This window comes from Colletotrichum spaethianum (assembly GCF_022836535.1).
Source record: "Colletotrichum spaethianum MAFF 239500 DNA, contig05, whole genome shotgun sequence".
NCBI classification, from domain to species: Eukaryota; Fungi; Ascomycota; class Sordariomycetes; order Glomerellales; family Glomerellaceae; genus Colletotrichum; species Colletotrichum spaethianum.
The window spans coordinates 1,480,356-1,505,869 of NW_026054775.1; the positions used below are offsets into that span (position 1 = coordinate 1,480,356).

The 25,514-nt window shown below is 55.2% G+C and overlaps 9 protein-coding genes and 1 non-coding gene across 10 annotated transcripts; 4 read left to right on the forward strand and 6 right to left on the reverse strand.

Annotated features, from left to right (window-relative positions):
• Positions 1-874: 874 nt before the first annotated feature.
• On the forward strand, positions 875-1,945 carry ColSpa_02929 (uncharacterized protein; the record flags this gene model as incomplete). Its single annotated transcript, XM_049269141.1, has 1 exon — positions 875-1,945. The coding sequence occupies one exon, from the start codon at positions 875-877 to the stop codon at positions 1,943-1,945; it is 1,071 nt and encodes a 356-aa protein (XP_049125098.1).
• Positions 1,946-2,849: 904 nt separating this feature from the next.
• ColSpa_02930 (putative WD repeat-containing protein) lies at positions 2,850-4,337 on the forward strand (the record flags this gene model as incomplete). The annotated part of the gene is made up of 1 exon (XM_049269142.1): positions 2,850-4,337. The coding sequence occupies one exon, from the start codon at positions 2,850-2,852 to the stop codon at positions 4,335-4,337; it is 1,488 nt and encodes a 495-aa protein (XP_049125099.1).
• Positions 4,338-5,419: 1,082 nt separating this feature from the next.
• ColSpa_02931 (uncharacterized protein) lies at positions 5,420-5,709 on the reverse strand (the record flags this gene model as incomplete). The annotated part of the gene is made up of 2 exons (XM_049269143.1): positions 5,420-5,572; positions 5,629-5,709. The coding sequence occupies 2 exons, from the start codon at positions 5,707-5,709 to the stop codon at positions 5,420-5,422; spliced, it is 234 nt and encodes a 77-aa protein (XP_049125100.1).
• Positions 5,710-7,127: 1,418 nt separating this feature from the next.
• On the reverse strand, positions 7,128-7,877 carry ColSpa_02932 (putative sterigmatocystin biosynthesis peroxidase stcC; the record flags this gene model as incomplete). The annotated part of the gene is made up of 1 exon (XM_049269144.1): positions 7,128-7,877. The coding sequence occupies one exon, from the start codon at positions 7,875-7,877 to the stop codon at positions 7,128-7,130; it is 750 nt and encodes a 249-aa protein (XP_049125101.1).
• An 800-nt stretch (positions 7,878-8,677) lies between these two features.
• On the forward strand, positions 8,678-8,759 carry ColSpa_tRNA_075. The gene is given in 2 exon segments: positions 8,678-8,713; positions 8,724-8,759. It is a non-coding gene; the product is annotated as a tRNA-Thr (tRNA).
• A 124-nt stretch (positions 8,760-8,883) lies between these two features.
• ColSpa_02933 (glycine-rich domain-containing protein 1) lies at positions 8,884-10,120 on the reverse strand (the record flags this gene model as incomplete). Its single annotated transcript, XM_049269145.1, has 3 exons — positions 8,884-9,588; positions 9,658-10,042; positions 10,098-10,120. The coding sequence occupies 3 exons, from the start codon at positions 10,118-10,120 to the stop codon at positions 8,884-8,886; spliced, it is 1,113 nt and encodes a 370-aa protein (XP_049125102.1).
• A 2,617-nt stretch (positions 10,121-12,737) lies between these two features.
• Positions 12,738-13,190, reverse strand: ColSpa_02934 (uncharacterized protein; the record flags this gene model as incomplete). The annotated part of the gene is made up of 1 exon (XM_049269146.1): positions 12,738-13,190. The coding sequence occupies one exon, from the start codon at positions 13,188-13,190 to the stop codon at positions 12,738-12,740; it is 453 nt and encodes a 150-aa protein (XP_049125103.1).
• A 4,332-nt stretch (positions 13,191-17,522) lies between these two features.
• ColSpa_02935 (uncharacterized protein) lies at positions 17,523-19,367 on the forward strand (the record flags this gene model as incomplete). Its single annotated transcript, XM_049269147.1, has 1 exon — positions 17,523-19,367. One exon carries the CDS (start codon positions 17,523-17,525, stop codon positions 19,365-19,367), a length of 1,845 nt encoding a protein of 614 aa, XP_049125104.1.
• A 274-nt stretch (positions 19,368-19,641) lies between these two features.
• ColSpa_02936 (putative dipeptidase) lies at positions 19,642-21,234 on the reverse strand (the record flags this gene model as incomplete). Its single annotated transcript, XM_049269148.1, has 2 exons — positions 19,642-20,281; positions 20,477-21,234. The coding sequence occupies 2 exons, from the start codon at positions 21,232-21,234 to the stop codon at positions 19,642-19,644; spliced, it is 1,398 nt and encodes a 465-aa protein (XP_049125105.1).
• A 1,059-nt stretch (positions 21,235-22,293) lies between these two features.
• ColSpa_02937 (leptomycin B resistance protein pmd1) lies at positions 22,294-25,511 on the reverse strand (the record flags this gene model as incomplete). The annotated part of the gene is made up of 8 exons (XM_049269149.1): positions 22,294-22,329; positions 22,558-22,974; positions 23,033-23,348; positions 23,441-23,991; positions 24,021-24,190; positions 24,244-24,994; positions 25,063-25,209; positions 25,287-25,511. 8 exons carry the CDS (start codon positions 25,509-25,511, stop codon positions 22,294-22,296), a joined length of 2,613 nt encoding a protein of 870 aa, XP_049125106.1.
• Between the last annotated feature and the right edge of the window lie 3 nt (positions 25,512-25,514).

The following is a 25,514-nucleotide window of genomic DNA, read 5'->3' on the forward strand; positions in this document are numbered from 1 at the left end:
GCCACGCCCCCCACGAGTTGAAGGTCTGCTCTCTCGCTGCTTCACAACGCGTGGTATGCCTGAACGGAGCAGCAATACTGCCGCCAGCGGTCGCAGCAAAAGGCTGCCACAGACAGCAAGGTGGTTCAGGCTTCCGTCGCAGCTCAAGACACCATGGCACACGAGCGGATGTATCCACACCCGTAAGCTGGACCCCTGGCTCGTCACCCCTGCCGAAGGATCGCGACTGCATCGAAGAGACTCCGCAGCACCGCTCAGCGCCTGCGCGACGATGGGGATTTGCTTGGCCGCAATTTGAGCCTGCTCCCTCATTCCCCCTTCTTTCTAGCGTCGCCTCCCATTTTTATGGTTTTTTTCTTGCTGCCTGCATTACCTGAGAGATAGTTGGCCCCCCTCCCCTCCTTAGGCCCTCACAACCCCAGCTGGCTGGCCAGATCCCTCTCTTTTTCGTCTCGCGCGACGGGACACCAGGCATGGGGCTCATCGGCCGAGGTGTTGGATTGAGACCGCCTGACTGGCCAGCGCGGACTCGACGGGGGCCCCAGAGGGCGTGAGCTGGAAGGATCCTGTCAAAAAGCAGACTGCTTCCCTTGTTCCCTGCTGATCGTCTTCCGATTCCTCTCTTTTCCTCTCCTTTGCTCATTCTACATCGCATTGGCAGCTCGAGTCGTCGGCGTGGCTTGTTGCGAATAGCCTCCTCGTTGTAGGATTTCTTGGCCTTGTAGTGTCATCCTATATCTCAATACCAAACAAGTCTCTTACGCGCACGTCTCATTCCTGCTAACCCATCGCCCACTACTAAACGGGCCCTGGGCTCTCGCTCTCACCCTCCTTTACCGCCTACGCACACATACGCATACACACACACTCAAAGATGACGTCCTCAACAAAAACGACGTTCATCGCGTCGACCTTTCCGGAAAACCCGCTCCCGACCGCCGACTTCTCACCGCCTGCGTCTTCATGCTCCGGCATCTACCTCACAAACAACGTCTACGCCATCGACAACGACCTCAAATGCCTGCCCAGCAAGTTCAACGGCGCCAGCACCGCGTTCTACTCCCCCGGCACCGCCTGCCCGACGGGCTACACCGCCCAGCCGCAGTGCTCGCGTAACGGCGGCGTCCGCTCCGTCACGACCGTTACCTGCTGCCCCTACCGCGGCGACATGACGCTGTCTTGCGTCGAGGATGACATGACGCTTGCGGGCGTTTGGGAGACGCAGTTCTGCACATGGATGGCCGGCCCTGCCACCGTCGTCGACATTACATGGACGGACGACGACGCTGTGGGTACCCAGGCCGTGACGATGAAGAACCGAGATGGTGTGAATGCGTGGGGTATCAGGATGGTGTACCAGGCGAGCGACCTCGTGCCGAAGACGACGTCGGCAGCGACCACTGCACCGACGCTGACGGAGACGGCTGAGACGGGGAGCAGCGCGACGGCCGCCGCAACTGCGGCCGAGACGGGAACCGCAGCGGGAGCGAGTAGCACCAGCACTAGCAGCAGCGGTGTAAGCAAGGGTTTATCGACAGGCGGCATCATCGGCGTGGCGGTCGCCGTACCACTCGTCCTGATCGCGGCGCTCGTGGGCTTGTTCTTGTGGTGGAGGCGGCGGAAGCACCGATACGCGGGCGTGAAGCCCGTCGACACGACGCCGACGGCGCCCGAGATGGACGGGCAATCGTCCGTGGGCGGCGAGCAGAGCGCGTATGCGTACCAGAACCAGCAGTACGCGCAGCACCCGCAACAGCCGCCGCCGGTGCAGGAAATGACGGGGACGGATGTTGCGGGGTACTACAACAACGACAAGGTGCTGATGAACCCGGGGATGGCGGCGGGTCATACGCAGTTCAAGGGGTGGACGCAACCGACGCAGGTGGCTGAGCTGGGGACCGGAGAGGGGCCGACGGAGCTGCCTGCGGACAACAGCCGGACGTAGCTGGAGGGACGCTGGGTGGTTGAATGATGAGAGACGGAATGTGAGATGCCGAGGATGGAGGAGGTGTAATGAAGAGGGAATGCTTGGAGTTGGATATATCACTGCCGCGGGGGTTTCGTTTCATACCAGCGTGAGGGCGTTACGATGCCCATTTTCATGGAGAGGCGTAGTGGGAGCACGATGAGCTGCCGATGCGGCCTACCTATTTGCGATATTCATGGAAAATCCTGATTTAAAGCGTACAAATTTAAACAAATAAAGATACCTGTCAAATGCGTTACTACACTTCACTGCCGGTGACCTCGAGGACGCAGAAAGGTTGTAGCTGGATCGGGGACCATCTCCCGTTAATGAAGGAGCCTGCGGCAATGTTTTTTATGAGGAAAATCCAGAGCTGATGTGAAGCCATGAAATATGATGAGCCGTGCCAGAAAGCAAGTCGGTCCATTGCCGGCTTCGTCGGCGGACACATGGCCCGATCAAGCGCCGTGCGTCTGGCACCCGGCGACAAAGTCCCCCCGACCGATGGCCGATGACTCCTCGGCGAGCAGCCCGGAAACAGTGGAGCTCACACCGCCTGCAGTTTCTGGCCCAGGACAATTACCCCGCCACCCCGCCATCCAAGCTGCAAAAAATTCAATCTTGCTGCGCGCCATCCTGCTTATCAAGCACGCAGAACCTCCTTCGACAATTAATAAGGCAGTCTCTCGGCTTCTGCTCCTACATAATACGACACGATACCCAGCGGTCCTTTTCGACGTCATACAAGCCACCTCATACAAAAGACAATCGAGCAGGCGCATCACCCGAAGAAGTGCGAAACCACCTGCGCCAGGAAGTCGAACAAAAGAGGAAGAACAAACTCTACCTACAGAAAACCCCCCCAAAGAGACGACAAGACGAAATGTCCGCCCCCAAGGACAACACCCCCCGCGATGACGGCCACGAGTCGGAGCCCGAGATGCTCGAGGCCGACGACGTCGGCGAGGAGGTCAACGTCGACGAGGAGGACGTGCCCATGGACTCGGACGACGAGAACGAGGAGATCAACCTGCAGAACGACTCGGTCGCCTACTTCGACGCCCACAAAGACTCCGTCTTCACCATTGCCCAGCACCCCATCCACCCGACGCTGATCGCCACCGGCGGCTCCGAGGGCGACACCGACGACGCCCCCGGCAAGGGCTACCTCGTCTCCACCGCGGCCGCCGCCTCCCGCCCCGTCCTGCCCGCCTCCTACTCGGGCGACGCCTCGCAGCAGCAGAGCACCGCCCTCGACAGCATCTACGCCATCGACGGCCACACCGACTCCATCAACGCCCTCGCCTTCACCCTGCCGCGCGGCGACTTCCTCGTCAGCGGCGGCATGGACGGCAAGCTGCGCGTGCACGCGCTGCGCGTCAACTCCCCGACCGCCGAGGCCGCCAGCGTGCAGATCAAGTTCATCGCCGAGGCCCAGGAGGTGCCCGAGATCAACTGGATCGCGCCCTGCCCGTCGCCGCAGTACCCCAACACCATCGCCATCGGCGCCAGCGACAACTCGGTCTGGGTCTACACCATTGACATTGCGGCCGGCGGCGGCGACCCGGCCAACGCGCTGCAGCTCGTGCAGACGTACTGGCTGCACCAGGCCCCCGTCACGGCCGGCGCCTGGACCCCCGACGGCAACCTGCTGTGCACCGTCGCCGAGGACTCGAGCCTGTACGTGTGGGACGTCTGGGGCGAGGCGGCGGCCAAGGGGCTGGTGGAGAGCAACGGGCAGACGACGGTGAGCATGACGGCCGAGGACCAGCGGTTCGAGGTCGAGGGCGGGCTGTACAGCGTCGCCGTCGACCCCAAGGGCGCGCTGGTGGCCGTCGGAGGCGCGGGCGGCGCCATCCGGATCGTCAGCCTGCCGAGGTTGGCGAGCAGCGCGCAGCCGGGCAAGGGCGGCAAGAGCAAGTCGAACGCGGACGTGGCGGCCGGCGGACAGATCCTCGCGGCGCTGCAGACGGCGTCGGACAGCATCGAGGCGCTCAGCTTCACGACGGCGTCGGGCGGTCCGGGCCAGGTCTCCACGCTGCTGGCGGCGGGTTCCGTGGACGGCAGCGTCACGGTGTTTGACGCGGGCCGGAGGTTCGCCGTGCGCAGGAGCCTGCCCGGCGCGCACGAGGAGTTCAGCGTCGTCAAGGTGGAGTTTGTCAAGAACAGCTGGCTGCTGACGACGTGCGGCATGGACGGCGTCGTGAGGCGGTGGGACCTGCGGGCGCAGGACTCGGGCCTGGTGAAGGAGTGGAGGGGACACCGCGGCGACGGCGAGGGCGGCGGCGTGCTGGGCTTCGTGCAGGGCGAGACGGGCGAGAGGGTCGTCACCGCCGGTGACGATGGTGTCGTTTTGGTCTTTGAGGCCTGAAATGCATAGGGTTTGGTCTTGGGGGTTTGCCTGCGTTTCTTGATATGATGATGAAGAAGGGATAGATAAAAACAGGGATGGTGGTTTTGCTTCAGCCGCGGCGAAGTCGCGGCCTGGATGATAGTCATGGATCATGGACCATGAAGTCCTCATGAATCGGAGTTTCGCATATTACTAGTAACTTGGTTTCTTCCGCGTGTTTGGCGATCTTTCATGTTCAAGTCTTTGTGCGTACAATGGGAGTTCTGTTGGTATGTTACAGAAGCCTAGCGAAGCCCACGGGAACCGACCAAGACATCCTAGACACCTTTGAGTTCATCCCAACACTGAGGAGCTTAGAGCCGCAGGCCGTTTCCGTCGGACGCTACTGTTGCATTGTTATTTACTCTGCCTCTGGTCCCATCACACGACCCACGCGACTTCTACATTGAATCGCCAACTCTTTACACGAAATCGATCCGTCCTCATACGCTACGGATGCCTTTGACATGGACGGTTTGAGAGGCGATCAGGTGCTCGGCCTCATTCTCATGTTCTGCGGGATCTGGGAGTTCCCGCGGACCTGCTTCTTCCTGGCTCGCTCCTGGTTGTCGTGGGAATCGGTCGTTTGTTGTGAGTGTCGTTAGATCGCATGGCGCGTGGGTGGTGTCATGACTGATGATCTAGTGTACGCCTTGCTTGGGATATACCCATTTCTCGATTATATCATCGGTCCGATGGCACGAGATTGCCTTTTCGAGACCTGGCGACATTAATTGATGGACACTCCGTCGAGCTAATGTTGATTCGCCACAGACGAGTGAACACTTGTACATAACGAAAACAATGCAAGTGTTCCTTGGCATTGACGGGAAAGTGCAGCACGCTTCGAGTATCACACATTACACTGTCAAGCGAGCAATGGAGCACATTCATCACATAGCGCCACGCGAAGGTTTCTTTGACAGTTTATTCATATCTCATTAGGCTACTTCGTCGTAGTCACCACCAGACGACGAATCGTCAAGTCTTGATGGCCCATAATCTTCCTCTCCCCGTCTTCGCATCGTGTTATCGTGCGTTCTGTATCGTACATATCGATCTTAGTTGGTGCTGCCCCTGCCGCCCTGGCCAGCGTCGGGGCCCTGGGCAAGACCCTGGCTCTGGCCGCCGCTGGCGGGCAGGCCCTCAATGGCGAGACCCTTTTCACCCTCGGGGAGGGGCGCGGTTTTGTCGGCGCGGTTGACGTGGGGGTCCTGGGCATTTATTAGCATTTTGGAGCTGGATCCCAGCAGAGGATGGAAAAGCTCACCTTGACCTCACCGGCCCCGTGAATGATGTTGTGGCCGGTCTCAATGGCGTTGTGAGAGTGTCCAGATCCGTCGCGAGGCATGATGATTGATTTGTGTGGTTTATTGGTGGGAAAAGATTTGGGGTTTTGTGATGAAGCTGATCTTGTAGATGGTTCGTTTCTGGTTGTTGTTGATGTAGTGAAGAGGGAAGCCAGAGACAATTCTTAAGCGGCCGACAAGAGCTCCTTTAAAGAAGGATTCTCGACGGTCGAGAGCTTGCAGAGGGGCAAAAGAAGCTCTGAGTTCGATTTGACGTCACACGTTCGTACCTGGCGCAAAGCTCTTACCTTACTACGTAGGTAAGTAGAACTCACTGGGAAGCTCAGCTCTCAAAGGCGCCCATGTCCCGCCCCAACGTCATGATGTGGGGCATGATGCTTCCCGCCCACACCGGATCGCAGATCGGCGCCGTCCCGAAGCCCGCAGCGTCACCTTGCCCACCGCTGATTGCCCACTGCAGAGGCGGTCGGAGGAAAGGTCCCGCGTCGCGTGCTCAGGTACCTACATCGAAGGCAATTGACGACACCTTAGGTTGGCTGCTCCATTCTGTCACGGACCGATGTTTGAGGCGCCCAGAGCTTCTAGAATCAATTCGATCTCGATGCCCTTGGATCTTTCACCCCCTCTTCCCAAACACATGTGGTTTCTCCCCACTCCGCCCGGGTCAGCACACGACCTCTGGATGATGACGACAATTCGATTGCAATGGTCGGTGCTTGCGCCATGACGATGTTCTGCCAAGTTCGACTTCGACACTTTGCGATCAACTCGGTGGAAACACATCCACGATGCCGACCAGCTCGACGAGCCGTTACAGACTCTTGAAGATGATTGAGTACGACGAGGCACGAGACCACTGCGCCTCGCGGTTCTCGCGCTTTCTTGTCGATCCCTTGCATGATTGGACCGGTCGCTCATAACAGCATCATGTCAATACCTTGCTGATGGCATCGCAGCACCACTTTCTGTCATCGCCCAAGGCTGTTGTCGGCTTGGAAGGACTTTGTCGTGACGACCCGATGAAATCGCATCCAAATCTATGGCAGTATGGTATGCGCAGCTAAGTCTCCAGGCGGCCTGCTATTGGTGGCGCATTTTGGCTCATAGTGTTGGATAGGAGTCTGCATGCAATGCGACTCGGTTCCGCTTCTCCAGCACGAGCCGGAACACTCTAGCGAAAACGAAGGCTTGACCCCGAGCTCCAGCTTCCACTCATTCGACGGGCCCCGTTTGACGAGTCACGACACCGCGTCGTTTGCGCCGTGGCCAGACCCTGCCCTGAGGAGAGGACTCAACTTTTCCGTGCTGGCCGAGGCCGCAGGGGCCAAACATCAAAGTGCCCCAGATGTGCCTCGGGCATGCTTCGTTTCGACAACATCACTCTGCGCTTCGCGGATCGGGGCAAACATGTTGGAGATGAACATCATTTATTATTATTCTAACACAGCTCTGAGCACCCTTAGCTGCTGCTGGTGGCGATGAGCTGGGACAGCCCCAGGACCTGAGCCGTGGTGATCTCCGTGTCCGACGTCTTCCATCCCTCGGCGAACGGCAGACGCTCCTCCTCGAAGACGACCCGCAGCCACGACAGCGGCGCAGCAGGCGCGCTGTAGCTTTGGCCGATGGTGCCGAGGATGACGGCGGACTCGCCCAAAGACACGGTGACCTGGTTCGCGGCCAGGTTGAACGACGGGTTCGTCGCCTTGGCTGTGGCAATGCGCTTGCTTCGCGCCGCCGCCATGATCTTGTAGTCCACCGTGGCATCGGCCGACGTGCCGTCCTCGACGTACCCCAGGTACCCCCTGGTCTCGGCCCAGACGGTCTCGTTGAAGGTCTTTGCGTCGCCCGTCACGGCGAAGTCGGCGCGCGACAGGCTGCCGTCGTGCTCGATGACGTTGTGCTTGGCAATGTCGTCCAGGTTGAAGGTGTTGGGGTTGCCCGTGGTCGAGGTGGCGAAGGCGGGCGTGCCGAGGGTGCGCACGAGGCTCTCGTTGAAGTGCAGCGCGGAGCCGAGGCCGTCGATGAGGTTCTGCATGCTGATCTCCTTGCCGTCGCGGGCGAGGTAGCCGTGGTTGGCCAGGGAGTTGAGCATCGGGCAGGGGCCGCGGACGGCGGAGCCGTCGGGGGCCATCCACGGGTGAGGCGCGCCGGCGGCGTTGACGTTGGCGGCCATGCCGGCGGTTGCTGCGATGACTGCTGATGCGCGCATCTTGATGGAGGGACAGAGGCTCGGAAACGAGATGTATGAGCCGGACTGGTGATGCTCGAAACGAGAGTGATGGCCTTACTGTGCCGGTCTGTTCAAAACGAAAGTAGGAGTGGTGAGCAAGAGAGCACTTCGAGAACAGAGAGGCAACGATCAAGGTATTTAATACACTCTTTTCCACCGGAATCTATAAACAAACACACGAAGTACAGGGTTGGGCCTCTCGTCAAGAAAGGGGGTCTCTTGTACACTATAAAGTTGTCCCAGCCGCGGCCCCAATCACACGGCGATGCCGACCTGCCCCTCCTAAGCCCCGGCGGGAGGCCGGGCTCTCCCACGCACTCCGCGCATCGCACGCCGAGGCAACCTGTATGAATGGACAGCGAGGCTATTCTAATGGAGCGAGGAAACCCGCACCTCGGCTGACGACCCTGGCTATAAAGGCCCGGTATATGTTCATCCCTTGTTCGCCGTGGCACTGGTCGGCCCACGGAGGCCACAATGCTGACATTTCCGAGGCCGTCATTGGGTTGTGGAGCAAGTGACCCTTTTTAAACAACTATAACTAAGTTTGCAAGGAAACGTTGGGAATACGACCTGTCGTCTTGGCCGGCGTTTGGATAGGTTGCGAGGGATATCCCAAGAGGTGCAATATGGAGTTTTCCGAACGAGCATACGGTTAATTCAGAACTTATGCAGGAGGGGCGGGATGTGGGTCGCCAGGAAAAAGTATGCTAGCCGCCGACCCTCTGTGATCCATAAGCCCCATTTTCTGCGTATTCTTCAACAACAACCAGTAAAGCGCCTTGTTGGCTAAGTGGTATAGCGTCTCACTAGTATTCTAGTGTCATGAGAAGATCGGCGGTTCGATTCCGCCACGAGGCATTTCTTTTGCTGGTCACCCTTTTTGGACTTGCATACCTTGGTTAGATGAGTGAACAATGGACGTAGTAGGTATTCATGTAGTCTCGTGCAACATTTCTATAAGTCTCTAAATATGCCATGTATTTCACCGCATAGCACCACAGCTGCCGCAGCCGCCCTCTCCTCCACAACCGCCGCCGCACCCGCTCCCGCACCCGGCAGCCCCCTCGACCGGAGGACAGCAGCTCTCCGGGTGCTCGCCGCAGTCGCCGCACCTGGGGAACGCGAGGTCGGCCAGCGGCAGCACGCCGCGGACCGTCTCCTCGTCCCGTAATCTTTGCTCCAAAACTCTCGCGTCGACGCCCGCGCGCCCGCCCTCGCAGGTCCAGCACAGACACGCGTGGTAGCTCTCGCCGAACGCGCTCGCCCAGAGACCCTGCATGTCGCCCGCCAGCTCGCCCAGCCTCTCGTCCTCGATCTCGTCGTCGTGGTCCACGAGCTTGCCCGTCGTCCGCTTCGAGTAGGCGAGGTACCGCGCGGGGGACAGCTGGTGGGTGTGCCAGACGAGGTCGATGTCGAGCGTCGGCACCATGACGGTGCGCGGGTGCGCGGCGATGAGCTGAAAGAAGCGCGCGTACCTGGTCTGGGACTGGGTGAGGGTTGATGCGAGGGCCGGGCTGCGGAGCCAGGCGTGGCGGGCCATCTTGACGGAGAAGGAGAGTTGGCGCTGGATCGCGGCGGCCAGAGGGTAGGTGAAGAGGGGGGTCCCGGTCTCGGAGCGGTGGGTGAAGACGCCCGTGTGGGCCGAGGTGAGAGAGTCGAGGTCGATGTTGGGGATTGTTGAGTTTGACTGCGGCGGTGATCAGCACGACGTTGCACATATCACTTTGGCTCTGCCCGAGGTTGAGGCTTGACTCACGATCTCAGACCATTTCATCCCGTCCAGGCCAAGCCTTCCGCCGAGCTCGATGAAGCGTGCATACGCCTTGGGGTGCAGCATCAGGGCATGCCATGCCATGAGCACGTCGACTGAGGGCATCCGCTCAGTCGGCCTCTGAGCGCTGGTGCTCCATTCCTCGAAGCGGGCGACCGCGCGGTTGCAGTACAGGTCCCACGCGTGCTCGGGAGCGAGGCCTGCATCAGCGGCGAGGAGCTGGACGGTGCCGTGGAGGGTCACAAAGGTCTCGAGGAGCTGGAGATGAGCGGCGCACTCTGCGGTGGAGGGCAGCTCGCGGGATGTGGTGGTTTGCGGCTGTGCTACAAGGTCCAGCTTGGAGGCTTGTCGGAGCTCGACTGAAGGGGTCCTGTTCAGTTGTGTTAATCAAGGTCTATGAGAGTTTGGTAGGGGCATCTACGGACTGGTTAGAAAGGATGGCTGGCATGTTGGCGGTGGTAGGATCCGGTCCTAAAGATGGCTGAGGTACGTGATGTAGATTCGCAAGTATTCAAGAGTCTATTAGCACTCGATTGGCTTTAGATATTTCACAGGACGCAAATGAGATGAAGACGAAGCTGTCACTTCAACACGCACAACCAAAGGGGGACAACTGTTCTTCTTATCAGCACGGCACCTAACAGGGGGAGCTTTATCTCGCTGCATCGTCGCACATGACAAGCAACAGCCCTGTGACCAGCCGCCGCGAATCCCAAAACGGCATGGAGGTGAGCAGGTTTCAGGACGCCAGCGCGAGACGGACCGGCGGTGAGAAGACGTGATTGGCGCAGGCTCCCAACGGGCCCGACTCAGGCGGCACACTTTGGGCGACGGGAAACGCGGGGGGAAACTCGCGCATACCCACAGTTGTTTTGCTGTCTTCCATGCGGGTGTGTTGCGACGTGCCGCCGTGTTTGGCGGCTGGGTCGGAAACGGTAGCGGTGGCTCGGCCCCGCTGGCGCTGTTGGTTCAAGCGTTTGTGGAGGACCCTTGGATTCGTCCCTTTAGCGGACTTTTCCGACCGGGGCTGGCATTGGGGGACAGAGGGGTTAAGGATTTCGGGGGCGGCGTTACCAACTTATCATACCTTGAGTGAGAATGTAGATAAAAAGAGCGCCCCTTCTCCGTAACAAATCAGTCGCCAAGGTCCAGCCAGATGAGGACGGACGCTGCTGTTGGTTTCACAAGCAAACATTCCTAGTCCCCAACCTCTCGACCCTCTCACGAACCAGCCTGCTCGAAGAAACACCACAGCCTGGCCTTGACACCCTTTCATTCCGCTCACGGACGATGGTCTCCTTCCTGCATGAGCCACAGCACATCAGCTGTTCCCCACCTACATAGTCAATCGCGATGAGAACTGTATCCCAGAAATGCTCTTTGCCGTTTCTGTGTCGTAGGGATTACCGGGAATGGGTTTGGGCAGAGCCGAGCGATGCAACGCAACCAAGCCCAGAGCACCAAGCGCGGTTCCAAGAGCTGCGCATCCATCGAAAATGCCGGAGGCAAGCCCCAAGAATTGAAGAATGGTCGCCATTGGGAACTCGGGTGTGGACCCAGCAGCCCAGTATTAAAAGTGAATTGGTGGAATGAAAACACAATGCGTCAAGATGAGAGAAGATGCAAAGTTCTGTCCTCGGGAGATGGGAATGCTAGAAGGAGCACATCGCTCCAATTCATCAAACCATGTAAACGGGCTCCATGTCGGGGCAATCTTAGTACGCCGTCAACGGAACTGGTCTACCTTTTCCAAAGGTCCGGCGCCAATGAATGGTTTTATCGTACATTCTTCGAGAGCAGTGGAAGCTGCAGGGGACAGACTGGTGTTTGATTGCTTCCGTCTTTAACCAAGAATCTAAGAAACTGGATGGTACAAGGAAAACGATAACGTTAGGGAGCTGTTACGCCAATGGTTTAATGTATTGGGGGTGCAGGGCATGTCAGAGGGAACTTGACCCATGGGACACCGTGCAGTTAATGTTGAAGAAACGACGATTACGCTATGACAATGTGTTCGGGGAGACCGGTGTTGTCCTTTGATGCGACTCATCTGTTTGCCCTAATTAAGTGTCCCCAAAGAGAAAAAAAGAAGGAAAAACCACGATGCATACACTCTATAACATCCATTCGCTACTAGCCTAGAACAACAAGCCATTGCTTCGATAGTCTATAGGTCCTTGTAGTCCGTTGCGCTAGCAGCTTTGGCAATTAATGAACACGTCTATATGTAAGGGCATAATAAACCATTATGGTTTTAGGCTACCTTTCTACTTGTGGGATTAGAAATTTATATCTAAACTAACATCCAACTACTTTACTAACCCTTAAGAAATTCACTAAATTAACTACTAACATAATACTACTTAGATTCCATATAGAGTGGCCGTACTGATAGCGTTAGTAACTCTTTAGCCTCATTGCTAAATTTTACTCAGTCACTGGTGATTACTAGATGCAGTCTGACGGCTCGGTAAAGGTGGAAAGCGAAATCACGCAGAGTCCGATAGCGGGGAATGTGAGTCCTATGCTTGGGGACGAGGGTTATAGGTATCATGAAGGACGGCAAGGGGGCTACGTTTCCGGGAGGTAGCACCTGGAGGTGATGGGAGCTAGGGTTGAAGAATAGTCGAGGTGGTGTTGGTGTTCGTGTCCACGATCGAAGGCATACCGATCGATAATCTCCAGGTCGGGGGTGAGGACTACGAGGTTTCCATTGAGAACTTGTCAGTTTCTCTGGTAGACTGCACTCTTGCTATGCTATGCTATTCTATGCTATGCTATCCGTCCCATGCTCGAGAGAAACCTCCCAATAACCACTGTAAAACGCAATTCCTTGTTCATCAACCCGGCTAGAGAGGCTCCAGGCCACAGCTCGCGCCGGCGCAGCTTGGCTTTCAAATCCTCATATTGCGATACCAGCCAACCTTCCACACACTTCCTGTGCCCCAGATCAACGTTCTGCCGTCCATCACTTCGGAGGGCGCCTGGCCGGGGTATGGTCGAGCCCGATTCCCGCGAACTTTCCCCGTTATTCTCTAAAGCTTCACGCCTCTGACGCTCTAGGCCTAGTCGGAATCGCCATCTGAGCCGTATCCCTCAAAGCCGCTGTCAGAGACAGAGAGATGGCCGTCCTTAGCAGCATCGTCAATTTCCTGGTCGTTGAGTTCGAGGTTGACTCCCTCATTCTCGACAGGCGAGGCAGGGCCGGAGTAAGCGTCGACATCAGTACGCTCGAGGTGAAGGGGGCCACCATTCTGGTGCTCTTGCTGGGTCTCGTCACCATCATGGATACGCTCATCTCCAGGACGGCGGTTCTCTGCCTGGAGAAACTCGACGAGCTTTGTCAGCTCATCGATACGAGCCTGAAGGAGGACAATCTCGGTCTGATCCAGGTCCTCGAGTTCCTCAAGGTGCTTGATCCTGGCCTGCGCCTGCGCCAGTGCCTCTTTGAGTAGGCAGATCTCGGTTTGGTCGAGGTCGGCCATAGTGGCAAGCGGGTTGGGGAGATCGGCAGCCATACTGAGAAGGGTGTATGATTGAAATGGGTATGGTATTTTGGTGCCGGATGAATCTCTTGAATGAGGGGGTCCGGCCGCCTCTTGATGATGTAGAATACGGGGTTTCTTTCTGTACTCGGAGGAGGCTTGTACAAAGGGTCTTGGAGAACTTGATCTTTTGCAAAAGAGGTGATATGAAATTCGGCTTTGGGAGTGAGATGTTAGTGAGAGGGCTTGAAAAAAGGAACGTGTCTCCCTTTATATGTCCATTCAGACAGGAACCGGGTCACTGAGCCGGGGCTAGCTTGAACGCGCTGAATCGCCGTAGACCAAGATGTTGTAGACGATTCAGTGTCAAGCCAGATGGTGTCAAAGCCCACGATCAACTACCGTTGACTGCGACAACGGTTGGTGGCTTTTGGTGAATAAGGTACAAATCAGAGGAGGGAAGGTACCTGCCTAATAAGAAATTCAGACGAAAATATGATTAAATTCCGGTCCGCCCTGCTGATTGTGGAGTGATTTGAAACGAAATGAACTTGTTGTCAGGTAGTTCAAACTTGGAACGGCAACTTGAGGTTGAAAAAGAGTGCCAACGTCTGATGGTGACGATGATCTCAAAATTGAACTCGGTTATTGAGCTTTTGTGGTCAACATTTTAGACGGGAAGGACCCAGGTGATATTTGAGAAAAGGAATTCACAATATCGGAGCACATCTTCCAATTTTTTCCTTGTCCTCGGGTTGCAAGATTGTTTTTCACGTGGTAGGGGCTTATGCCGTTGCTTGGTAGCACCTGAATACACGGGACGAAGACAAGAGATAGACAGGACGAAGTACCGATTTGATATCTTCTACATTGCTAGCAGCAACATAACCATGGGAGGGAGTTGAAAATACATTTTCGAGACCCCTTGAAGGAATTCTAAAAGCTAAGAATGTGGTGTCGTGAATGTAAGGACTTCGCATAACATGAATGGCAAAGAGTGTTGCTTTATACAGGGGAGGACTGTCACAAGAGCCTCTGATAATCTGAGGTGTGAGTGCAGAGTCTCTTAGTCTTGAGACCAGTCTGCGTGCTGATCCGATTCTTGTCTTCTAGTCCTATGTTCAAGATAGTCAGTTCTGCATACGTGCTTGTTGCTACTCCGCTGCATCCAATGTTTGTGAATTTCAATTCTAGGTTTTCAAATAAAATCCATCAACACGCGTCCTTATTAACACCGCTTGGTGTTGGACCATGATTCCGGTTGCCCCTTGGTGGGACATTAGGTATGTAACTAACAAGGGATCAGCGATTAGATGCTGCCAAGAATCAATGAGACGTGTTAGCAGAAGTCCTGACGGATCAAAAAAGCTGGGACAAGCACTCATTGGGATTCAACACGTTTTTCACTTACTAATCGACTTCCAAGATATGCCACGCTGATTCTAGGTGTAATTTCACGAGAGTTACAACGGCGACAGGAGTAATGTACTTCGGCGTGGTTTCCAAAGATTAGATATTCTATTTCGCGTTGTAAAACCCTGAGCCAAAAGAAACACACAGACCTAAGAGAATGCTTCAGCATGTGTCGTCGTACAACGTTCCCCTCAGGGGGCGGGAAAGTATGAAATTTTGCTGCCAGATCTGCAAGTCGTTGATGTTGTTCGGGTCAAAGAGGCCAATATTTTAGATCAGTTGGGGTAGGGCATGCCAAGTTGGTTGTATTCTCCGAGGCCGGCACTGCAAGAGGCTAATGATGAGTTTTCAACCTTGAAATTATAACGTTAGGAGATCAAATTTAGCCTATTGAATCCGTGTTTACTCTAATTTAGCATCGGCCTCAAGACCTGACAGCTCGGTATAAAGTCATACCACTTAGCTGGGCAGCACATCTCGCTGCGGCGGCGTTATCGGCGAAATTACAAAGAAGGAAGGGAAAAAGGAAAGAAAAGGCTGCCTGGATGACCTCTTTTCATCTTTTGGTTCATGTCTCAGGTTCCTCGGGTTCGTCCGATGCGTCTCAGATCTTCAGACCATCAGTCATGTTCGATTGACCTGGAGAGGAGACTGACTCGATGCCTAGGGCGATGCTCCAATCAGGAGTAGGGAATCCTTTTACCAGCCAGGTACTGATCTTTGCAGTCTTTGTATCCGGTTTGACAGTCTAGTCAGGTTGTCGAACAATCGATTAGGAGGCTTCTGGAGCTCTGACTAGACACACCGTCTACGCTGCAAATCGTCTCCAATGCACGCCCAGACGACACCATGCTGGGCTGTCAACTGCGAGATATACTTCTTCGCTATAAGTATGACTGAACTGCATGCGTAGTCGCTAGTACCATTAGTTGGTAAGGTAAGTAGAACTGAAAAATTCACAAGACCCACAAGTTCGAGCAGGTGAACCCTCAAGGTCAATGCCAACAGACGATCTTCGAAAAGAGAGCCAAGATTGATAGCGAAACAAACAAGTTCACGAAGATTTTGATTCATACGTTTGCCAAAGCCGGAAACTTTTGACTTCCTAATTCATCGGATAGCCTACCAAACCATTAGCTGGAGTAAAAGCAATGCACGTCGTCATGGCCGGCCTCCCAATCCTTGCGATGTATTCAGCCGCCCAGACCACCCTTGCCAACCATGACAGACAACATGACCACCCCAAGCTGCTGTACTTTGAACAGCCCGCAAGAAACTAGACACATGTGCGGATTCATGTCTCGTAATCGAAGGAACACCGCCCACGCCCCCTGTGATACAGATGAAGGTCAAATTGCTACGAGCAGGAGCTTAGGGATTGATGGAGTGCCAGTGAATGAGGGAGAGTCTTGAACTAAACGGTCCATCAATCGAGTGCACACAGCTTTCTACTTTCTCAAGGTAAAAAAGGTGAGCACACGGACACCTTTCAGCTGACAAAGCGAATGCAAGAGGTGGTGTTTCAAATCGGCCAGGATGCGGCTCTGGCCAGCAGACTCTCGACCACCAGAGGCTCTGTCGACTGGGACTAGGAATTCCACAAGTTTGGTAGAAAATCAGTAAACACCACTGTCAGTCCGAGCTAAGTGAAACCCTATTGCTATTTGCCCCACCCCCAAAACGAGACAGCAACACTTTGCGTTCCCATATGGCTTACCCATGGCTTACCTACATAGTATTGCTGATGAAAAAAATCAGCCCGCGTTTGGTCCGAACTGATTTAAACAGTCTTGGTCCGGAAATATCGACGAACGGCCACTGAAGATTGGAGGCGGAATCTGAATTGGTGTTGCCCTCTGGATGAATGCGTGTGGTGCATGCTGTCAGCGCCATATAGAAAGGTAGCGCTAAGAGTGGGGAAACGTGTTCCATTAACAGGATTACCATCGGTTGCGTTGCTTAGTCGTCATGAATCCATTCCTGATAGTTTGGCCACATGGCTGCCACGTAGCGAAGATCAGCAAACCTTTAGTGACCGAACTGTACAAGTTCGGACTCAAGAAGGTTGTTGGTCACTCCCCGCAATGCAAGTCTCGGAGAGCTGACTCATCAATCGAGCGACCCCAATAGAGACTGCGGATGCGTCGGCAGCTTGTCCGTGGCCACCTCCGGGACGGGACTCTTCCGGGCTATGATGGCCGAGCTGGCAACTGCCGACGCTGGCTTCCTGGATTCAGGTCGCACACAATCGCGAGTGGGCCTGAACCATGGCCTGAACCATTCCAAGAAAGGCCACTGGTCTGGGAGTTGCATATGTAAAAAGGAGTAGATGCTTTCACCCCCAGGATTGAAGTAGCATCCTCGACACGAACGGGAAGCATCCGCGTCTATACATGTAAACTTGGTGTGGTACTCTAAGAGGCTATGCAATGACACGCGTTGTATGACGTCCTACGCGGTCCAGACAGCCAGATAACTCCATGGAGAAAAGCACAGGGGCGGACGGTTTTATGTGGAGGAGCAAAGGTGGCTGGACAATCCGATGTGCAACGCTGATTGAACAGCATGCTTACAGCATTTATGGGCCTCCCTCCAGGTAAGTTGAACAAAGATGGGTCCCCAACTCAGGGGCTCGCGAGGTTTGTCTTGATTAGATGACATAACCGGACAGGGATACCCCGGAATCGTCGCTCGCGTCCAACCAAGTCGTATTTAGGAACTCCTGAGGCGCGCTTCTCCTTTTTCGTCCGCCTGCTCCCCATCGTCCTACTGTCCTGTATCTTATCTCGGCTATTCTCATACGTGTGTATACTGCCCAGTCCACTGAGCCTCACTCTCAGATGACGGCCGCCGGTACTCTAGCGTATCTTCATCTATTCGTCCATTCATTTTAGAAGCGGTTTTCATTCTCGCATGTTTGCTCGCAACAGCCGAGGAAGACAGAAAGGCACCATGTGGGAAGAGTCCACGCGGGGGCGGGAGGGGCAGTCGGACGTGTCCCATCGGTCAAAAGAGCAAGGCCGGTACGGTGAAGGTGGTGATGAGAAGTTTTCAAGCGCGGCCGCGACGAGAAAGAATGCGGACAAGATCAGATGTCTGGATGGGCTCCGCGGTGTTGCCTGTCTTCTTGTCTTCAACTACCACTTCCTATGGCCATGGACACCAGCCATCATGCTGGGCTATGGAGCCATGCCCCCCGGATCACCTGAGCCGTACTTCGAGCGGTCATCCTTGCCCATTCTATGTCTATTGCAGCGTGGACGCCCAATGGTAGCCATCTTTTTTGCCATTTCGGGATATGTCCTTTGTCGGCATATCCTGAGGGCCATTCACGAGCGACGCCTCGAAGCCGCGTACCAGAGTCTTGCGTCTTCCGTCTTTAGACGTGTGTTCCGTCTGTACATCCCCCCTACTATCAGCATGTTCTTAGTAGCCATGCTTGCACAGATGGGAGCCTTCCGGTCGGAAGATGACATCTACAAGGGCCCCGACTCGAGGTATATCAACGGCACTGTGACAGTTGCTCAGTTGAACAACACTTGTATGAATGGGACGCATGCAGTCGAGGGAGCCCCTGGCATTGCGAAATACCTGGGGCTAACGACCCCTGCGTTTTTGGGTAATGTCACAAACAACGAGACCAACACACTTTGTGTGAACACCACGTCGCAACTCTTCATGCCCCCGATGCTGTATATGCTGGCCGATGACATTGAGGCAAAGGCAAGGGCGGCAAATGAGACCAAAGGATTGAACGGAACGGTGATCAACATTACCATGGTGGACACCGGGTACGAGGACAAGACCGAGAAGTCCAAGGGGTCCTATCACGATCTCCTCCACCTGGGCTCGAAGCCCGCAGTCCTAGACGACAACAAAACCCTGCCAAACAAGACCGACCCTACCAACTTCACTTGGGTTCAGCTCGGCGGCTCGTGGGAAGAGCATCCATTCATCCACGACAACATCACCTACGCTCTCCAAAACTTTACGAGGGCTTACATTGAATGGGCCAACCCGTTCAACTTCGGCCACTACCACACCCGCTATGATCCGCACACCTTCACGATCCCGATGGAGCTCCGCGGCTCCATGTTCATTTACCTTTTCCTCCTAGGCACCGCAGCCCTGAAGGCAAAGTGGCGATTCCGCCTTGGAGGTCTTCTCTCTGCATACAGTCTGATCATGGGACGGTGGGACATGGCTACCTTCATGGGTGGTGTATTACTTTCAGAGGCGGACATCAGGAGAGCTGATGACCGGGGGCTGATACCACCGGCGACAAGCAGCAAGAACGGTCGCCAAGCCGGTTTTAGACAATCGGTACTTAGCTCCAGAGGGACTCGCTGGGCTGCGCTTTTCGTCGCTCTCTACCTCCTCTCGTACCCCGATGCTGGAGCCGAATGGACGCCAGGCTTCGCGTTCTTGTCGTCCCTCGTGCCGAGATACTACATCCCCTTGTCAGGCTGGATGTTTTACCAGGCAATGGGCGCCCTTCTACTACTTCCCTGCGTTCTACACAGCCCGTTCCTCCGCGGGCTCCTCGAAGGACGGGTGTCACAGTACCTTGGAAAGATCAGCTTCTCGTTCTATCTCGTCCACGGCCCAGTGTTGCACAGTCTAGGCTTCTGGATCATGCCGAGGCTTTTCGAGCGCCTCGGCCGTAACGGAGGATTTGTGGTTGGCTGGGTCATCTTGCTGAGTGTGTCATTGTATCTGTCAGACTGGTGGTGCCGGAAGATTGATGCCTGGAGCGCGACTGTCGGAAGGAATGTTGAGAAGATGATGAAGGAGTGAGTGAAGATAGTTGAGATGTCCAACGACTGTTGGAACTTTTTCTTGTTCATATAGGGAAATGCAAATGGCCATGAAACCCTGGAAGAAAAAAAAAAGAATGGCCAATGAAGCATGTTGTGAGATATATAGGTTTCTTATCTTACATGCCGAGGTAGGCACACCACCTGCAGTTCGTCTCGGAGTTACTCAGAAAGCTAGGCATATCCATTTCCTGCCATCTGCGTTCATAGCGGCGGCCTGCGTTGAGGTTTCTTGCTATATCTACATTTTGAACCTAGCTCCAATTGCGCTGAACAACCAATTTCTTTCTCAGACTTCTACGCTTGGTAGGGTGTGCAGGCTGCTTCCAAATAGGCTGATCAGGGTCATAGCCAACCAGGCAGTTGACCGTCTCTGCCCCCTCGCCAGCATCATTGATCTCGCTACCGACAGGATTGCGCCACTGACCCGTCAGCTTAATGTGCCCATCAAGCGCATTAGTAATGGTCTTTCCAAGCTCGAGCGCCTTCGAGGCCCTGCTATGAGAGTAGTACGTGAGCAAAGAGTGCGCGGCCTCACGCTCGTTATTCTCGATGAGGAGCTTGGCGCTCGTCTCGACCCAGTCGATATCACTGCGGCTCTGGTTCTCGAAGCCCGTGAGCATCTGCGTGACAATCGGCAGGTAGGTGTCAGGTGCGGAGCACATGTAGTACAGTACACGCTTGAAGATGCGGCCGGCAAAGACGCTCGCCTCTTGGAGCTGGTAGTCAGGGTTCAGGAAGCTGCTGGACGCACCGGTGGTGAGGTACCGGTGCTCGCCGAACTCGGGAGGAACGCCGTTGACGCCGAGCCACCACGGCACAAACGGCGACGAAACGGAGGTGGCGGGGGCGTTCCAGATGCGCAGAAGGTCGGCGTCGATCCCCTCCTTCAGGCTCACGATTTGTCCGTAGCCGGCCTCGTCATCAGCAATGCGCTTGTCGCGGACGCGCTCCATGAGCTTTTCCTCGGTGAGAGGAACCATTGCAAGAGTGGCCTCTTCAAGGGCGGCTTGGGACATGAACTTGAAACCGCCATCGCGCGCGGTGAGGTTCTCGCCCTTCTCGCCGTAGGCGTTGAAGATGTTGAACGGCTCGCCGCTGTTGGGGTCCCACCATCCCTGCTCGACTGCGAAGGAGACGATGTTTTCGGAGCCCATGTAGTCTGAGCTGTTGGCAAAGTCTGTGGGGAAATCCTCGATGTACCCGGGGTACAGCACGCGGACCTCATCGGATTTGAGGCGTTCGGCCGCCCACAGTTTTTTGCCGCCCGCCATCTCCCATACAACCCAGCCTTCATCCTTATCAGCGACCAGGTGCGTGTTGCCGCCGTACGTCGCCTCGCCGTACTGACTCATCAGGTCACCAATGATCTCCACGCCTTCCCGCGCAGTCTTCGCTCGCTCCATGACGATGCGCGCGAGGTCGCTGTACTGGATGCCGTGCTGAGGCGTGAGCGTCATCTCAACCAGTTCTTCGCGGTTCTGTGCCCAGACGTCGCGGACAGTGACTCCGTTCTCATTGAGGCCGCCATTGGTGAGCGGCGCCGGGAAGCCCTCAAAGTCGGAGTACTCCATCGACATATACCGGTAGGTGTGGCCGACCTGGGGGATGGTGAAGAGCTCGCCGGGGATGCTGGCCTTCTCCGTGACGCCAACGGTGATGGTGGCGTTCGGCGCGTGGTCGCGGGCTGGAAACAGCTGCAGCCAGTGAGAGGAGACCTCTTCGCCGGTGCCGCCGACCATGACGCTGCCATCGGCGGTGAGGTCCTTGCCGACGTAGAAGGCGTAGCTAGCGGAGGCGGGCCCGGCGAGGGCCGCCAGGACAACAGCGGAGCTATGGAACATCATCTTTGCCCGTGGTGAACGAAGATGACTCTGAGAGACTTTGTCAGAGTGGTTAGGGGGAATTTCGAAAAGTGAAAAGGCCTCTCCGGACGGGACCCCTCTTCTCCCCCCTCTAGACTCTTCATCGGCAATGATGTCAAAGGAATCCGCTCCGATGTTGACTTCGGCTTGCAGTACCCCACACCGAAATTTCCGGTATCGCTAGCGGTGAAGATAACGGGTGCCAAGGACCGTGGGACTGGTGGTAAATGTTGCCAATCGACCTTTATGAGTGCGATAGCGACAAGGATTATCTTGTCTCCCTGGGAATGGCCCCGTGGGATAGCGGATACGCTCCCTTGTTCCTGGAGAGAATTGGTTACAATTCCCGCATTCATGGTTTGACTTGGAAAACAAGCGACTAAAGTTGCCCAATCAAACCTAATACTGCGTTGCGAGTCAACTTTCGATAGTTTCGGCCTTCGACTCCGGACGCCACCAACCCGCGTCTCAACACCCCATTAGTGGATGCACATAGCTTTGGGTTCTTGAACTCATGAGTCGATTACCTGCAGAAGGATTCCTATGAGGAAAATGTCATGCCTTTTTTTTCTGGTTTCTAGTTTCCGCAGAAATAGCACTGTGCTGGTTAATCCCATGGAATCATTAGAGCATTCTTGTGAGCATTGAACGGTCGGGCACGTACATTGATGAACTCAGATCCATCCTCTGGACAGAGATACTCCAGGCGAATAGATCATGAATGCACTCAATGATGTTATCGAAGGTGGCAAAGCCAGACGTATTGGCGCAAGCTGTGTGAGACCACCTACATGGAGGTGCAACTGAGACGAGTATGAGACCCAATTTGGTGCCACGCGATCAATACATCATGGACAAGTTACCGTGAAAATATCAGACGACACCTTTTGCTATGAGTGTGTATGCTCTGTTAAGATGACTATGAACGGCATCGACGACATGGACTCTCGGCTGGAAAAGCGCATGTGCAACGCCCACCATGTGTAGAAAACACAGAAAATGTGGCCTCAAGGAGTCAAGACCAAGATCCAATCCCCTACTTTATATATCTTGGCCTAGTCTTTGCGCCTCGCACATCTTCGCATATATCCCACCACGCTCAATAAGCTCTCCATGAGTCCCGCTCTCGGCGATGATCCCGCCGTGGAAGACGAAAATACGGCTTGCTTCCCGAATAGTGACCAGTCGGTGGGCGACGGCAACAGTGATTCTATTACCAGTGGTTGCTGCCTTCGCCAACGCACCCTGAACGATGCGCTCGGACTCAGTATCCAGTGCGCTTGTCGCCTCATCCAACAGGATCACGGCCGGTTTTCTGATAAGGGCGCGTGCAATCGCAATCCTCTGTCGCTGGCCGCCCGAGAGCTGGCTGCCGCCCATTCCGCAAGGCGTGTCAAGGCCCTCTGGGAGCGAGGCTATGAAGTCCCAGACATTGGCAGAACGACAGGCTTCCTCTAGCTGAGAGTTGGGCAGCGGGCCAGACATGGTCGTGTCAACGCCCTGCGAGATATTGTCTCGGATGGTCCCTGGGAAGAGCGTCGGTTCCTGCTGCACTAGAGAAACGTTCCTACGATACAGAGAAGGGCTGATCGAGTTCAGAGGTGACGAGTCAACGATGATGGCGCCGCTCACGGGGTCGTAGAAACGTTGCAGCAGTGAAATCATCGTGCTCTTACCACACCCCGATGGGCCTACAAAGGCGACAAACTCGCCAGGCTGAATCTAGAGTTTGAGAGTGGTCAGTGGTGCATCGTCAATTGAGGACGGGAATGTGGCTCACGGTGAGGGAAATCCCCTTGAGGACCCGGGTTTGTGGCGCCATAGGGTAGGCAAATTGGACATTTTCCAGAACGAAAGACTTGCATCCGTTTTCCGGTCCCTTCCCACTGTTCTCAGGGGTTTCCTGGATCGCTGGCTCGAGGGCAGATATCCAGAAATAGTAATTGGCGGCTTGATGGCCCTTTGTGAAATCTTTTAGAGCGAAGAGATTAGCGTTGGAAATCGTCGGGACGTTGACGAGACTCACTGCCTGCGAAGACGAATAGCTGGCTTGTTGCCTGACCAGAATAATATACGCCCATGAAGGAGACGATAAACTGATAGAGGTTAATGTAACCGTCGTTGATGAGCTTGGATCCCCACCTGAACACCGTTAGAGAAGGCCTATACAGAGACAGAACATACTTACCAAAAGCCAATGGCAAGGACGAAGTATTCAATTGCCTGGGTCAGCGAGAACCAAATCATCATGTGAAATAGCGAGGGTGCCGAATTGTGGATAGCCATGTCCACCTCGTGCGTATACTTGTCTAGCATCTTCTGCTCAAGCGCCAAGGAGGAGACGGTGCGTACCGCCATCACTGTCTCTGACGCTACGGACGAGCTCTTCAAGAATGACTTGTCTATGGCGTTCTCCATCTTCACCTCGAGCCGGATGCGTACCCATCCAGCAAGCAGCATAGGAGGGAGTCCAACGAAAACGCCAACCAAGCCAAGGCGCCAGGCAACCGAGACGGAGAGAATACTGCAAGCTGTCAAGCTGATGACGGCTAGAATAAGAAGAGCAACATTAAACCCCATGAACTCGAACACCGCCTGGGGATAAGAGTTGAGACGGCTGGTCAGCGTGCCGATGGTGTTTTCTGGGCGATCGAAAAACCGCAGGTCTTGACGGAGGACGGAGTCCAGGAGTTCTCTCCGCATCTTTCTACCCAGGGTCTCCATGTTGTCAGCAATCGCCTGGACATGAGCAAGGGTCAGCTACCTACCTGTGCGATCATATTGCTAGACCATCCCATAAGGAAATATCCGATCAGACACCCAAAGGCGATGACTAAGAACATGAGTGAGATGAAGTTGCCTCGAGACACCATGTCTGGCGATGAGAAGATATCGAGGATGTTGCCGAGTAACAGGGCTTGTGCGGGAAATAGGGCAGCTGGAAGATGTTTAGCTTCTGGACTAGGATCCCTGAAAAGTATGGCGACGTACCTCCGATGAAGCAAGAGATGAGTGCCAGCAGATACCAGAGCTTCAGTTCCGGCGTGCAGCCTATCAGCTTCGTGACGGTGCTAATCAGGCCGCTCTGCTTGAACATTGTGAAATCTTCTCGGTCCTTAAGTGACGCCAGACGTCTCTCCTCGATCGTTTTGATCTTGACGAGTGGGTGATCCGTGCCAGGGATGTCGCCCAGGATGGATCCCTCTTCTGAAAGGCGCTCCACGGTCTGCCGTGTCTCGGTTGGGGACAGGTCCTGTGCCTTGACAAGATTGTGGTAGATACCGTTCAATGCGACCAGTTCGTCATGGCAGCCTTGTTCAGCGATACGGTCTGAGGACATGACCACAATGTGGTCAGCGTTCCGGATGGTTGCTAATTTGTGTGCGATGACGATGGTTGTCCGATTCTGGGAGGCTCTGTCGAGGGCTAGCTGGACCACACCTTCGGCGTGAGGGTCGAGGGCACTAGTGGCTTCGTCGAGGAGAAGCACCCGCGGCTCAGATATAAGACTGCGGGCAATAGCAATGCGCTGCTTCTGTCCGCCCGAGAGAAGACCGCCTCTCTCCCCGATGATCGTGTCATACCCTTGCGGGAGGCTGATAATGAAGTCGTGTGCGAAGGCGAGCTTAGCAGCGTCCTCGACGCGTCGTCGTTGCTCTTCTTGCGTGTCTGTCACCCAGGGTGTCCCGACGAGGCCATTAGATATGTTCTCGAGTACGGTGCCGTTGAAGAGAACAGGCTCCTAGATGCAGGTTCGACTGTGAGCCACGTCGCAGTGGGAGGGGTGACATGTTGGGCGAGGTTTCCTACCTGTTGCACAAGACGAACATTGATTCGAAGCCAGTTGAGATTCAAGTCCTTGATATCTTTACCGTCCAATCTGACAGTACCGGCCGTCGGGTTGTACCATCGCTCGAAAAGCCCAATGATGGTGCTTTTACCCGATCCACTGGGACCCTGTGCAATCCAAAGTTAGAAATCGATCAAGAAGAGCATTGACAGAAAAGGAACGTGGGAAGGGAGTCTTGACATACAACCAAGGCCGTGACCTTCCCTGCAGGAACACGCAGGCTGAAGTTGTCGAGCACAGTGACATCTGGTCTCGTAGGATAGCTGAAAGAAACGTTTTGAAGCTGAACTTCGCCAACGAGCTTGCCTGGCCGTTCTCCCGAATGATCAAAAGGATTGATCTCGGATTTCCTGTCAATCAGCGTAAAGAGCTCGGTCGCAGCAGTCGCTGAGCGGCCGAAGGTGACCATTTG